The sequence below is a fragment of the Falco biarmicus genome, chromosome 3 (assembly GCF_023638135.1).
Source record: "Falco biarmicus isolate bFalBia1 chromosome 3, bFalBia1.pri, whole genome shotgun sequence".
In the NCBI taxonomy this organism is placed as follows: Eukaryota; Metazoa; Chordata; class Aves; order Falconiformes; family Falconidae; genus Falco; species Falco biarmicus.
Genome location: NC_079290.1, coordinates 55,509,253 through 55,525,337, shown reverse-complemented (window position 1 = coordinate 55,525,337; position 16,085 = coordinate 55,509,253). Strand labels below are relative to the sequence as shown.

Sequence of the window (16,085 nt, the reverse complement as noted above, 5' to 3'; positions counted from 1 at the left end):
CCTAACCTGCTTCAATTCATAAGACTCTGATGCTTTCTGTACCCAAGTTAGTGTTTCTTTTTTTTTTTAATCAAACAAAGTTTCTCTCCCTATGCCATACTTATTCACCCAACAGATTAGTCTTTTGTGCTATACCATTTCAAAAGCTTTGCAAAAATCTTGGTAAATCACGTTTATAGGCTTCTCCGTCAGCACTTGTGGCTACTCTCTCAAAATACTCTTTATTGAAAATTTTAAGCACGATCCTCCCTTTGTGAATCTGTGCCCTCTATACTTCATTAAATCCAAACTTTCTAGGTATTCTTCTATCGTTTATTTGATTAGGCTTTCTCTTATGTTCCTGTTTAAGTCAAGCTCACAAACCAGTAATTTCATGCATAATCCTTACATCCCCTGTTAAATGTCTGTTTAGGAGCCTTTTCCCAGGCTGTTGATGCCTCTTCTTAAAAGGCTGCAAATTTATCTGCTTAATGTTTCCTTTTATCTTCAGGTCCTTTCTCTGAGAATTTTGGGATGGATATTTTTCTGTGTTTGTAAGTCACTTTTTGTATACTATATTCCATTATATTACATCTAATCCATACTTCATTCTTCTCCATGGGGAGGATATGCCACAAGCCCCACAACAAAGCATTTTTTTCAACAGTATTGGTTTCCTTGATTACATATAACATTTCTGGATATCCTCTATCCCCCTTTTAACTGAATACTTGTTCCCTATAGGAGATAATGGAAAATACATCTTATACCATCTAATGCACTGTGCCCATAGTCTCTCAGGCTTGCAGGCATCCCTAGTTTATTCTGGATTTCTTTCACACCTCTCTTGCATGCACTACCAAGAATAGCTTTGACACATACCTGTTAACCTACCAATAACTTTTACCCGTTTACACCTAGGTACGTTATTTACCCTTGTCACACCAGTAAAGGGGACTTTCAAGGCTTTCTCCTCTCAGTTTCAGCACAGACCAAGAGAATGAATCAATGCCTCAGCTGAGACTATCTGCTGCTGCCAAAAGAGAGCAATGCCACCCCTCCCACATCCTGTAATTCCCCTCTCCCAGACCAATCATCCACTCACAGTTTCCCTCGCATTAAATCCAGGATGGAGCTAATTGAACCTGTTAAACCAACAGAAAGGTAACCTGACAAAGTGAATAACTACCAACAAATCATATGCAAAACCAAGTTAAAACTTACACACTAACTACAGCAACTGGCCAGTGCTAACTCCTAATGCTGCCAGCTGATTTTTTACATCATTATTTTATTAAGCCTTAGCAGTGCACTTGGTCCTGCATGAGGCACAAGAGCAACCATGGTCCCAGCTTATTTTTCCATTTAGCCATTTTTCATCATAGCTCAGAGTATTTTTGACAGTACCTTGAGGATTTCTTTTCTGTCTTCCTGGATGTTTATTTTGTCAACCTTAAGCTCTTAAAAAAATAAATATATGTTAGCCAGTTTCACTGCATAGTTAGCTATTTATCTTGCTTATGGGGCACTGTCACCTTGCATGTGTTTTGAATTGACTAATTGCTAACTCTTCTCATTGCTCACACAACATCCTTTAATTAGTATTTCCTCATTGCTTTTAAAAACATGTTCATAATGATTTTATGAGAACTTTTCTGTTCTTCTGCTTTTGTTCATCAGGGTCTTAAGCGTAACGGGGTCTGGATGTACATGTCTAGAGAAAGAATACGATCAATCCCATAAGGTAACCAAAACAAGAAATGGAGAAAAACATTTTTTTTTCCTAATTTATTTCATTATGGTTACTAATTGCTTTCATAGACAAGATGCACTGAGACAGAAATACAAATGTTAGTTCTAGCAGTCCTTCCTTCTCTACACTGCTTGAAGTCGTGAGCTGCTGTTCTGTCTTTCACCTTTACATTCTGCATTCCGCACTTAATCGTGTCTGTCTTCAATGGTTTTTGGTTACAAACTTTTCCTTCCCCTGGCCAATAAATTGCATAAGCTTGCAATGTCTCACATCCCCACATAGAAAGAACCACATCTCGCAACATTTCAAAACTGCATCTCTTCCCTTTGAGCTCTCCAATCCTTCAACTCTCTTGGTCCTTAAACTCAATAGGTACCTGAAGTGAGGTACCTGTCAGAAAAGTAACTCTAAAACCTGGCAGCGTGTGGCTGTATATTTATTTTCTTTCAATTATTTCATAGTCATATCGGGTTTACATAGTTCATCAGTAAAACCAGCTTTAAGTACTATGAATTTGACGTGGGATCTGAAAAACAAATATGCTTCTTTCTGTGCTAGGGCCTGATCCTGGGTGAGGCTGAGCCTCTGAGCACTGCAAGCGTACGTGCTGAGCAGTGCTCAGGAATTTGGGACTGACTGTCAGCAACGGAACTTTCTGTCAGTATTCTCACCTCTTTCCGTCTCCTTACACTGCATTTAAAATTGAAGAAGGTTGTCAACCTGAGACCCTCTGAAGCCAGAGAGCTGCTAACCCTAACATTCAGTATCAGAGCAGCTGTGTAGCTCTGGGCATTAAGGAGAAACTACAATCAAGACTGTGCTGATAATTTTGCAGATGACACGGCATCAAAGCACAGGCAGTAGACCATGACTTGCCAGATCTGAGATGCAAAAAGTTGGCATTTTGAGTAAGCTGATAGACCTCTTTCTTTTTAGAGTTGCCTTTTTCCTTCTGTTTTAAAAATGGCATACTGAGACAGACTGTCATTCAATAAAGCCACTACTTTCTTCACCAACAATCAGCAACAGATGTAGCCCAATAAAATTAATAGTTTGCAAGTACACACCAGAGAATACTCTTTTGGCTTTTTTCTCCATCACAAATTTTGTAAAAGCTCTTTGGATTTTAACAGAAAGGCAAAATCAGGGGCTTTTTATATTCCTTATTTTTGTTTTACTTAAACACTAAAACCACTTTTCTCCCACACTATGGAAAATTAATGCTGATTAATTTCACTTTCCTAAGCGTGTCTCAGGACCCTCTCCCTGCCCTTAATTGTCCACTTTCAACCTCTGTTCCTGCAGAATTCTGGGCTATTACTTACCAAGATAATTTAATCCTACAGAATAGAACTTGTGCTCAAAAATATGCAACATTAATATTAATGTACAAACAGAAATATATTACTCATACATAATATATAAGAAATTAATTTTCAGTGAAGTATCAGGAGAAGGATTAAACCCCTTAGATCCTTCTCATGCAATTAGCTCTGCACTTGGGGAAGTCAATGGGACTTCACAAATGAAGGCTTCACATAACACTGGCAAGGCTTGGGTTTTACAAAGGCTTGCCTACGCTACGAAATATGCCACAGAGTTCTACAATCATACTACTGTAATTATAGTACTACCCTGTATGGATACTCTTAGGCCACATCAATGTTAACTAATATACTAGTACCATCTGAGCTGGCACACAGCTGCTGACATTGCAACGCTCCTTGACCGTGTGCCCAGCTGAAAAACCTCCGCTGGCGCAGCGCAGCTGCCCAGGGAAGTGGTGTACCAGCAAAACAAGCACTTTGCTGAGCCAGTCTTCAACGCTATCCACAATGATTTGTGTCTAGCTGTTTTTTCCTGTGAAGATGTACTTGCTTTCCTCTAAGGGAATTAAGGGAACTTCCCAGAATTCCCTCTGTCCTATTTCATAATCTTTTACTTTCACATTACTTCTTAAAATTCCAGCAGTTCCTCTTAGGTACATCCTGTAATATGCTCATTTCTTTTTGCGTGGTGCTTGAGTCTACCATTTCTCTATCAGGAAAAAAAAGGATTGCAGAATTTGTTTTCGAAGCAGAATGTCATACTTCTGGGTTTACAGGACTTCAACTACTCAACCACCATCACATGAACTACCAGCTGTGAAGCAGGGAATGTAAGAAATCTGAGGAGCTATGGTTAAGACAGTTCAGAAAAATTATCAGGACATTCCCTGGCCAAAAAAGAAGTACCAAGCAATAGAACAGGATCAACTGCAAGATAACACCATCAGTGATGGTTGCAAGGTTTTTGTATGCAGACAGACATGTTCCTAGAGTTTGGCACTGAACCTATTCCAGCTATTAAAGCAGAAACCAAAAAGAGGGCTGTTGTAGCAGTGGGAAAACAAATACAAAAGGAAATCTGGAAGCTTGGAGTCTCAGATCATTCTTTGTTGATGAACCACCCCATTTCCTACTGGAAAAAGTAGAGAGGAAGAGGTGGCTTTCCAGATATGAAAAGCTATTAGGTGTGCTTTTTTGCACAGAATGTTGAGTCTGGATAATATGTAAAAAATGGAGAAAGTCCATCCCACACAGGATACCAAAGGTGTGGATGTATGATTGAAGGGGACAAATACTTCCTTATCTCCTACCTCTCACCTTGTTTTTCAGTACACAAGCAGCAAGCAATTTTAAATGGCTGCATTTGTAAGTGGCTGTATTTTGAAGTCACTCTTCAGAAGCATTTCACAGGTATTAAAAATGATCAATGAATGCATGTGAGGCTTTCATCTTGAGGAATTCGGTTCTCTAATAAAAACTGCAGACAGGCTTTTTTCCCAGATTTGCACATTGTTAGTGGTAGGACTGTACTGAGATAGTCAGTATCAGGAGAGGCCCCATCCTTTTATTCCCTGACTTAGGAAGCCATATACTAGCAACAAAGGTTTAACCACCACGGAAGAACAGGACAACATCAACATACATCTGGTAGATAGGTCTAAAGGATGGTGGAAACCAAAGAATCACAGAATGGCTGAGGTTGGTCTCTGGGAGTACTCTAGTCCAGCCCCCCTGCTCAAGCAGGGTCTCCTAGAACTGGACCATGTCCAGATGGCCTGTGAGTATATTAAAGGATACACAACCCCTGTGGGTAACCCGTGCCACTGCTCAGTCACCCTCGCAGTAAAAGTGTTTCCTGACGTTCAGAGGGAACCTCCTGTGTGTCAGTTTGTGCCCACTGCCTCTTGTCTAGAAATGTCCCATGGAGAGGACTGATGTTAGCAGGAGACACATTTCTGCTGTCATATTCAGAAGAATACACTGTATAAAATACTACTGATCATATTTTTACAATATTTTGTAATACAACGCAGGAAATGGAATAAATGAAAGATGGGTTTGGCAGGAGAAAAAAGTACCTAAGGGTTTTGAACAATCAGGTAGAAGATCAAATACCAGCCATCACAGAGCTATGGGAGGTCAGAGAAGACGACTCTTTAACAAGATGCTACATATCAGGTGGTTCATTTATGTTCAATTTGTACAGCTTTGTGAAACAAGCAGTACTGGGGCTACATATCCATTTTAAATTAATGGTTACCCCACCTTATCTCCCTGATGACAGGGTAACAAATTCGTTATGTTTGTTGCATGAGACAAATAATACAGACATTACATATAAAAACTTTATTGAGCAGTGGTAAAAAACACTTCTCAAAGCATGTACAGTCACTTAAGAAGTTGGTTTGTGAGCACCACAAAGAGCAGATCATAGTTTCTTACAGCTTAATTTCTTGTGACTGATTGACTTTTGCATAACAACCAGGTATGAACTTCAGTTAAAGCCATCTTCCTGGTTTGGATCTCTAAAAGGCCTCTTTCCTGTCTGGATTCTATCACCTGCTAGGTCATCTCTCTTCCCAAATGTCGTAAAAACTTCATAGGCTTTGAGATTCCTATCTATCTATGAAGTTTTTCTTGAAACTGGCCAAGTGTAGTACAGGAGTAAGAGGGGGAAGAGAGAGAACCCTCTAGAGGTATGTGAACCAGCAGACAAAAAGACATGCCGTGATTTCCCTTGTCTTGTTCCTAAAGATAATCAGGCTAGAAAAACAGGAGAAATTTCTTGTGTTTTCTACCCTGTTCTGATGTCAGAATACAAATACTCATCACTATTCTGATTTTCCACTAGGGCTGTGCAGAAGGGAAATTGTGGCATGCTACCCTGGTCGCTTGGCCAGCAGGTACATGTACAGGGAAAGCCCCATAAGGACAGTGGGCTGCACAGCTGACCTGTTGACATCTCAGGATGTTTTGTCTCATAAAGCTTTGCTGAATCTACATTTGTCCTCCCTAGAGATGCTTAAGGTCTTCATCCACATTCCTGTGTCCCTCTTCAATTCTTCTGCCTTTCTTCAAGCAGGCATTCCCCCCACACATCCCCCACACCCCCCACTGCATTGCTGCATGGAAAACTTGGTTTGGTGTTCTTGAAAACGTTGCAGAACTTATCCTTTCTTCCTCTCAGGTGTGAAGAAGGTACCTCTCCAAATTCCCCATCTGAAGTCTCTGACAAATAACAAGCCAGACAGACAGTATTAGATTTTAATGATCAGTGGACAGGAAACTAAGAAAACTCACTACAACTATCCCTCTTGCTTCTGTTCAGGATTCCCAGCCAACACAGGCTTCCTTTCACACCTTGACACGGTCTGTATGAGAAGGTGGGAAGTTTGCTGCTTAACTTTGGTAGGATTTCCAGCAACAGGATAATAAATAACACCTTGTTAAATTCAGAGAGAACTCTGATAGATCACTAGTGAAAGTGTAAAGACAAACAGAAGAAAAATGCTTAAGCCTGTATCTTGTCAGCCACTTCACGGCCGTGGTACTATCAGAAATTGGAGCATAGTGTAATGTGAAGGTGGCCTACTGTGGCAAGAAAAACAGAGTAGCCCTTCCTAAAAATACATATGGTCACATCTTAAATAATACTTTCCTGAAAGCAATGTCAAAATGATGCAAGAAGACAAACCCGGTATTTTTAGTGAGCTTATTTTGAAACTCCAGAAGCAGAAAATATGTTTTCCACAGATTAGTTCCACAAACTATTTCAAAGCCAAATCTCTGTGCCAGCAACAAACCTTCTTTACCTTTTTCTGTCTCCGGATCCAAAATCCAGCATGAAAATCACTTGTTCTGGCCCTGGATTCACTGACAGGAAACCCAAGGCACTACTTCTTGTGTTTACATTACAACTTTATGTGCTTATTCATAAAAATCCTGTAGTCAGAATGATCAGCTTGGATTGCTGATGAGGAGGATTATTTTAATTTCTTTATGTATTTCAATTAAATGTGTAAGTATTGATTTCGGTGCATCTTTTCAGTTAAAAGCACAGTGATTTATATTGCTAAAATGCTATTGCCTGCCCTGCCAAAAGCATGCATCTGGGAACATTTCTGGGTTGCTCATAGTCTTTTCTCTCTTCTTTCCGCCTCTGACTGCCAGTGCATGCTGTTGAAACAAACCAGCTACTTCAAAAGGCAGTTCCTGTTTTCTGTCTTTGTGAGTCTGGCAGTGTTTTGAGAAGGGGGGAGGAATAGTAAGAGAATAAAGGTAGACTCAGGGCCCATGAATAAAGAGAAAAAATGTAATGATAAAACAGTACACCTACCTGAGCTCCATTCTTTCTCCCAGGATGATACCATTTCTGGATTCATCTGAGGTCGTGTAAGTTGAGCTTCAAGGAGCCACCAGCTCTGCAGCATCTGAATTTTGTGACCCCGTCTCCACAAGCTCATTGGCAGCCTGCACTTTCACAGCTCCTTCCAGAACGGTGCAGTGATGCGCCCAGCATATCCTGCTGTGACATGCCCATCCTGGCATACAGCTCTGCACAACCACAATAGGACAGAAGAGCAGCCCCAGGCTCACACTTATTCTGTTCTTCAGCTGGTGTGACGGTTGCTAGTTCTTTCCTTTGTCCAGAACTTTTGATACTCTCTGCTACAGTATGTTTCTGCAAGTCCTTTGTAACACCTAAATAAGCATCTTTATTCCTGCAGTAATTTGGCAGTGTACTTGCACTGCTGCTTCTCTTCTCAGGACCAGAAAACCCAGTATTCTTGTATTATTAATGAAGGACTGTCTGCATTGCCACAGGTAATACAGTATTCACATGAGCTTCGCATTCATAGAACAAAGTGATACATAACTTAAGCTACTTACAGAGGCAATTAAGTTTGCTGAGCACCTACTCTAGAAGTTACCAACAGGACCCCAAAATGAGTGCAGTTGCACATAGAATAGAATAGAACAGAATCATTTAGGTTAAAAAAGACCTTTAAGAACATTGAGTCCAACCATAAACCTAACACTCCCAAGTACCACTAAACTGTGTCCCTTTGGACCGTATGGATACACTAGTGTAAGATAATTTTTACCAGTAAACTGTTGGTATAAGCTGGAGTCCATTTTCTCCTCGCCTGCCGGCTAAGCAGTTAACAATATAACTATTATTGTACAGTTACACTGGTATGATTCTGCATGTACAGAAGTCCTGAAGCTTAAGAAGTGAGGGCACATCTTCTGCTGAGTTCTCTCGTTAGGTGCATGACAGCAGATTAAAGAGGAACAAGAAAAGCAAGGCCACATGCTTTTTCTTGAACACTGCTTTTCATCTTCCAAGTGCTTTACAAAAAATGCACTGCAATTAAGCATGGCAATACACTTCTCAGCAACTATCAATCTTATTTTCTGAATAAGGAAAATGAAACAGAGGTGTTCAAGTAGATTTGTCCGAGTCAACAATGCAAATGAGTGACAGAAAAAGGATGGATGTCTAGTTCCCAATACATTACCATATCAGATCTTGTTCTCCACTTTTAAATATTAACTATCACCAAGAAGATTATTATCCTAGCTTAACAGTGTGTTTGCAATGATTCAGGATCTTTACAAGAAATCTACAACCTGAATTCAGCATCTCATTAGGCTCAAAGAATAACTCAGAGATTTACCAATTTTAGAGCTCTTTCAATAGCTAGCTATCCACAATCTGCTTGTTTAAGTCTGTTTGATAGTTTACGGGTACTAGATTCAGCAGTATGATGGGCTTAGGTTCTGACCTGTTCCTTGAGTTCCTGTAACTGATGATTAGAAGTGCCCATCATTTCCCATCCCAACTGAAAGATAACTTTCAGTGAAGATGATTCAGGTCAATGCCTTTCACTTAGCAAGCAGGGTGAGTTCAGCAGGTGATAGCTCAGCTGATGACATTATACCATGTTAAGGTAATTGCACCCTATCATGTTACTGAGTACAGGCTAAAAAGAGAAGTTTTCTAGTTCAACCATAAGAATACTTGGCAAAGAATCCAGAATTGACAGTTTTCAGTGTTATCCTTTATCTTAAAATGTTTTTTTCTAGTACTCCTACCATAGTAATCTATTACTCAGTAACAAAGGGTATTCAGCACTATTAATGGTTTGACAACTACTCTCCATATTTTTCTTGCCTTGGGAATCAAATGTTCCTTGTATAAAGGTTGTAATCTCAAACCATGTGACTCTCAACAATGCAAATGAAACCTTCACTCCTTAATATTATTATTTTTAATGAAAATTACCCCAAAACAGCATATTTAAGTAGCCATCTTCAACATCCCATTCAATTCAAAAAACATCCTTCCAGTGGAGTAGCAAAACCACTCACTAATAACAAATTTTAGCAACCCAATTTGTTTTTACTGTTTGTATTATATGCTTATGTTTTCACTTCCCTCAGCCCAAACATCCAAACTATACTGTTAAACATTTGTGTATTGCTACTTCCAATTTTGATTCTCATTGCTGTAATGCTTGCATCACTACAATTTTAAACCAGTAATATCTGTTAGAAAAATTAATTATCTCTAAGGAGTTTACAAACATGCATCTATGGTTTCCAGAAGTAATAATGCTCTGTCAGGAACTTGATAGCTTTGTGCTTCGCATGAGAAAATAATCTGAAAGTCTATGTTACTTATGTAGAGACTAGAAACACAGACACTGAAAAATCAGTTTACATGCTCGGAATGGGGTTGGGGAGCAAATGATTTCGAAGCAGGCAAATGCTATTCATAAATCTTGCTGTAGTTTAAAAGGCTTTTTCATCTTAGATACATTTCTAAGAGAAAAATCAAAAGGAATAGGAAGAGGAACGTGATGCCAATCAGAAGATGACATAAGAACTCGGATTATACCTGATCCAAGTACAAGAAGATTCACTGATGACACTGGAGGTAACTGACCTTGTATCACCGCAAAGGACCCCCAATTCTCTTTTTGTCTAGTTTACAAGCTCGAGAAAGACAAGTTGGTAACATCTTATCATGGTAACTGTCTTAATACACATGATTCTGGTTGTGCTGCCAACATGACTGGGAAGAGAGATTTCATGTAGTCACTTGGGGAAGGATGACCAGAAACAGAAACCAAGATGACTCTGAATCTATCAAAAGCATATAGCTGGTAATCCTGTGGTTCTGATTTAGCAGCAGTACTACAGGACCATCAATGGTGTGAACCACACCTAAAGGGAGCCATTCCTTTCCCCTCTTCTTTGAAAAGGTTTTCCTTAGACCTGCGGTTCTCAGTCTAACAAACTGCTCCTTCCATACACTGCACACCACATTCCATTACCCAGGTGTACACACACACCCCCCCCCCGCAATGTGCAAACTGGAGATGCAGAAGTCATGAAAGCATTGGGCTCTTCCCTGGCAGATGCATCCTGCCTGGTACCTCACCCTCGTCTCCCAGCTCCACTTCCCTCTTTGTGGCACTCCAGGCCCTGTGCTACTTCAGTGACCTCTCCCAGCCTATCTTGAGCTTTGTTCTTGGTACCTCCAGAAATACTTACCTCTGGGCCCACATATCCTTATGTAGCTCCCTTCCTCACTCTGCCTCCCTCCTGCCTTCCAGTTTGCACAACACTGTTGGATGACATGCTGAGAGATTTCTTACCCAACAGATGGGCTCACAAACAGGGAGTGAGGAAGGTGATGGAAGAGCAGCAGCTCCCTAGCCACAGGGTATCCATGCACATTCACAGCAATGGGTTGCATTATGCTTGTACCATTACAAGCCAAAAGCTTTCTTGAAACCAAAGTTATTATTTCTTAAGATCTGTTTGTGCTGTGTTTTTAGGTTTCCTGAACTATAAGGGGTCATTATGCAAGATAGCATACCTAAAATATTAACCCTGAGTCATTCTGTTGATGTTTCTGAAGATAAAAAAGATTCCCTTCCCTCAGTACATGACCCCCGTAACTTCCCATATTATTACTTGGTCACTGGTGATGAAGGAAGTAGATAAGATCTTTCAAGAGTTTGATATTTACTTTCTAAGTTATCCTGCATGAATGGGATTTCAATCACCAGGCACTAGGTGTTTCAGTGACATCAAAATGTTGTTCATCATGAACGGAAAGAAAAACACAACAAGGAATTGCATCCAAAGGACTGATTTCCCAATTTACCTTAGGCTAGTGTTGTACTTCTACTTAATCAAAATGTGCTATAAGAGGGGAAAATTAATGTCTACAACACAATTTACAAAAAACACCCTCAACTTGTTGCTCACAAATATTTTTTCAAAATCCACCCCTTATGCCAGCATTTTGGCTCACTATATTCTACTCTTCTGTCATTAATGTGCTCTGCCGTAAGCACAACTCCTAGCTGGGGATTCCAACACATAAGGGAGCTAGGATAAGATTCCAGATCTCAGTTGTGCTGGCATGAAGATAGGTCTCCTCAGTGATACAGAAGACAATATCCTAGGGAGACTGGAATTAGTCCTATTCCGCACAATTCAATCCAAGACGTAAGGCATATCAAGAGGCAAGTAATTACTAGCTAATGGCTACGGATGGAAATGTAACATGGTTCAGCCTAAGCATTTCATGACAAGTGACAAGACAGCTTGAAAAAAGGGGGATTTTTCCCAAAAGGATGGAAGGTGTCAAGAGCAAAGAAAAAAGGGTTACCTCTTCAGTTTGGGAGGGGCTGATTCTGGGCATTGGAGATACTTGTGGTGTTTTCAGTTGTGTACTGTTGCTGTCTGGAACAAGCTCTCTGTGGATTGACTGAATATGGTTTTGGAGTTCACTTTCTGATTCAAATTTAACATTGCAACTAGAACACCGAGTCTTCAGTCCCCCTGCCTTGCTTTTGTTCTCAATGGAACTCAAGTTCTCATTTTGGCCCATGCCTTGTCTGTTACTGCTTGAAGGGATGTTGACACTTGGACTACCACTTTTACTGAGATTAACACAGCTAGCACACAGACCATATGGCAGACCATTGATGTCAAGTTTCACTAAATCCTGTTTTGAGCGGAATTCCTTCAGGCAAGAAGCACACTTGTACAGTTTCTGGAGATGCTGTGCACGCCCTGTGGACTGCACGGCAGAACCATTTCCAGTTTTCTGCATGTGGAACGTGCCGTGGATTTTCAGTTCCAGCGTAGAGGTCACTGTCTGCATGCACACCACACAGCGGAACCCTGTCAAGGAGTTCCTCAAGTCAGGGTGCATTTGGCAATGCTCTAAAAATTCCTCCTCACTCTGGAGGGGCATCTTGCAAATCCTGCAGTTTCCAGTGTCCAGGCTCTTACTATGTGTGACCTTATGTTCAGTAAGAGTCAGAAGAGATGGAAACCGCTCGCCACAGATTGGGCACATATAATGTTTCACTGGTCCCAAGTGTGTCTGCATGTGCTCTCGGAGCCCATTTTCAGAGAAGAATGTTCGAGAACACACATTACACTTGTAATTTCCTTTTATGAGTTCAGCCTTTTTCTTCACTATGGCACTTTCTCCAGGTCGAATGTTGTGGTCTCGAAGCTGGTGATTTTGCAGGAGAGTCTCCATGGTATAAGCTGCTCCACAAATGTCACAGCCATACATAGGCTCAGATGTGTCCACATCTTCTTCGCTGCCATCGTGGCTGTTATGGGACTCCTGGCTATTTGTCAACAAGGTCTGGAGTTCCACTTCCTCTTTCTGAACCTGCTCAGATGCCCCATTTGTTCCACAGTTCGGAGTTTTCGTTTCAAAAACACAATGTTTTTCCCTTAAGTGCTTTTCCAGCAAGATGATAGCATGGAAAGCTTTGCTGCAGAACTTGCAGTTGTACTTCTTGCTGTGTGTAGTAATGTGACACTGCAGCTCCACCTCTGTACCAAAGGACTCACCACAGAAGATGCACTTGTGTACTTTGCCTTGGTTCTCCAGGTGGTTGTGTTTAACATGAAGCTGTAGGTCAGTCTCATTGCGGAAATCCCAGTTGCAAGATGTACATCTGTATACCTTCTTTTCATTACTGTGCTTCACAGCCAAGTGTAGCTGAATGGAGACTTTGGAGTCAAAAACCTCTTGGCACAAAGTGCAGCGGAAGAACACAAATGTATGCATGTCCAGTAGGTGTTTCTGCAAGTCATCCACAGAAGTGAACTGCTTGTCACAGCTTTCACAGATGTAGTAGGTTGAGGTGATCATGAAATGAATGGTAACATGCTTCAGCAGAGACTCCTGATTTGGAAATTCCTTGTTGCACTGAGGGCAGGTCAGTTTTGGTAGGACAGTGTCAAGATGTGTTTTCAAATGAGTCTGAAAACCATCCAAGGAAGTATACTTAGCACCACACTGATTACAAATATATTCACCTGCAGGACGAGGAGGAGCACCTCCAACTGCCTGCATCATCTTTAAAGAGGTCTGCTCAATGGTTACAGGAGATAATGGACTCATGGCTCTGGATTTTTTTCCATTGTGGATGTAATTCAGTGCCAAAGGAATGTTCTTATGGTTCTCCTTGATATGCTTGTTCAGTTTAAGAACACTATTAAATATTGGAGAATTTGTACAGTAAGAACAAGAATACACTTCCACCACTGGATCTTTTGGGGTTCCAAGCACAGGGGAACCAAAACGGGAACTGCTAAGATCACAATGGACTTGTCTAATATGCTCTTCCAGAGAAGAATCTGTAAGAAATCCCATGTAGCAATGGGGACAAAAGAATGCATTACTGTCCTTAGCAGCAGGGTTGGCAAATCCATGAGAACATCGGATGTGTTCCTGAAGGGTGTTGAGGTCATTGAACACTTCAGAGCAGAAGTTGCACTGGTATACCATGGCAGGCATGGTAGAAACAATCAGTGCTGGGTCTGGAGCTTCATGGACTTGCTTAAGATGTTCATTCAGATTGTAGAGAGATGGCAATACCTCCAAACAATACTGACAGATATGGGCTTGTTCAGGTTTATCTAAATGCATAGTTTTCAGGTGTATCTGCAAAACTGCAAGGCTGGAAAACAACTGTTTGTTGCAATAAATGCAGCTGTAGGTAACTTTTGCCTGTTTACTTGAAGGACCGGTGATATCTGGCACTTGCTGAGCTGCCCGCTTCCTTCCACGACCTTTTGGTATAGGAGGAGCTGTTTCCACCATTGTTGAACTATCCACCGAGAGATTAGAATCTGGAGTGGTGCTAGAGACTGAGGTGTAGCCCACAGTTACCAAAGACGGGCTGTTGCTGTGATTGCACGACTCTGGCTGCTGATGACTGTCCATGTGGCTGTACAGCTCCTCCACAGTATGGAAGTTCTCAGAGCAAATGCTGCATGAATTCTTCTTCTCACCATTATGAGCCTGCTCCATGTGATTTACCAGAGATGTTTCCTCTACAAAGAGTTCATGACAGTAAACACACTGAAGAGCAGATCGGTCTTCATTAGGGGAACACTCGGGGTGACATTCTGCAATGTGCTTCTGAAGATCTTCAGGAAAATCAAAGCCTTCTTCGCACTGACTACATTTCTGAGTGTCCTTCATTTTCCAGTCCTCCATCCGGGAGGCGGACTGAGAGCCATCTTTGTTCCTCTCATGAACCTGCATGTGACCATGCAGTGAACTAGATGACAGGAATCCACGCCTACAAATGGCACACTTATATGGCTTGTTGGACGTATGAGTCTTTAAGTGAATTTTAAGATGATCACTCCTTGAGAACGCTGCATCACACTCACTGCAGTGATACTTCTTGTCTCCCGTATGAAGCTTTATGTGGCGGTCCCTGCTCCGTTTGTGTTTGAAGAGACGACTGCAGTATGTGCATTTGAAAGGGAGCTTGTCACTGTGGCTTTGCTCGTGGTGCTTTAAGTAGCTGAGGCGGCTGAACGATTTGTCACAAAACTGGCATGGATAGGGCAACCCTGGGCCTCCTTCCTCTTCACCAAAATCACAACCTTCTCCATGGCTCGGGGAAGTCTGGTCCTTGCTAGAAGGCGATGATGCTGGCCATGAGCACGTGGGGTCATCCTCAACATCCACTCCATCTGAAATGAGAAAGAAACACGCTCACAAGCTTAATCCCTGCGGTTCAAAGGAGACAGCAAATGCACATCAACAATGCAGATCTGCTACTCCTAAATAGCTAAAACATATTAAACTCAGACTAGGATATTTCTTACACCTGTATCCAACAGCTTCAAGACCACATTTATTTTTATCAGACTGTAAAACATTAGAAGTTATTAAATAGTTCTGTGCCTATATTAACATTTTATTGCTTTTTTATCATTCTTTCTCAGTTGCAAGATATGTATTACACATTGACAACTTTATTAAAATGCAGATTTTTATATATTTAATGTTTCTTTTGTATCCATTTTAAAATGATTTGCATATTATGTGAGAATGTGAAGAGTCAAAGGAAAGGAGAAAATATTACAGGAATTATTTAAAATTAATACAGTCAACCCACATGCCTAATATTTAATGAAAAGATTCCCCCTGCATTGCCAAAGTTTTTTTATTTTTTCACTTGAAGTTGATTCTGAACACAGAAATCATTTAAAGGCTATTACTGAGATAGACTTGGGTGTTGTTCTAAACCATAATAGGAAAAACTACAGGGGAGGAACAGGACAACAGTATAAGCAGTGGTGTTTTCTCTAACAAAGTACAACCAGATTTTTCCAATAACTTTATAATCCAGTTACTGAAAGCTAGCAGCTGGATCATTAAATGTTCAAAACAAACTAACAAATCAACAGCCAGGATCAAGGAAAATGAGAAAGTTTCAAAAGGGTCAGTTATGAACAGCATTTTATTTTCCTTTTTAAGTTCAAGAGGTTGCCCACCATTTCTTCCTTTTCACACAGGCCTCAGCCAGCTGAACTTCCTCAGTCCAGCAGAACCTGTACTATGAGGTGATCACAGACAAAGCAACTTGTAAAAAACTGGAAACAGGAAAAATGATAAACGATTATAGTAAAAGCTGAAAGATTTATGAGTTACAAGGAAAAGACAAAAT

The 16,085-nt window shown here is 40.8% G+C and overlaps 1 protein-coding gene across 9 annotated transcripts in view; it reads right to left on the bottom strand.

Annotated features, from left to right (window-relative positions):
* Positions 1–16,085, bottom strand: part of ZNF521 (zinc finger protein 521) — a 232,409-nt gene that overhangs the window by 123,724 nt on the left and 92,600 nt on the right. For 8 of the 9 annotated variants that reach the window (XM_056330873.1, XM_056330875.1, XM_056330876.1 and 5 more), the window contains one exon: positions 11,753–15,105. In XM_056330873.1, coding sequence (XP_056186848.1) covers positions 11,753–15,105 — 3,353 coding nt within the window. Of the gene's footprint in view, positions 1–5,383; positions 6,289–7,396; positions 15,106–16,085 lie in introns of those variants that run through there. The other variant, XR_008820643.1, reaches the window with a different exon arrangement.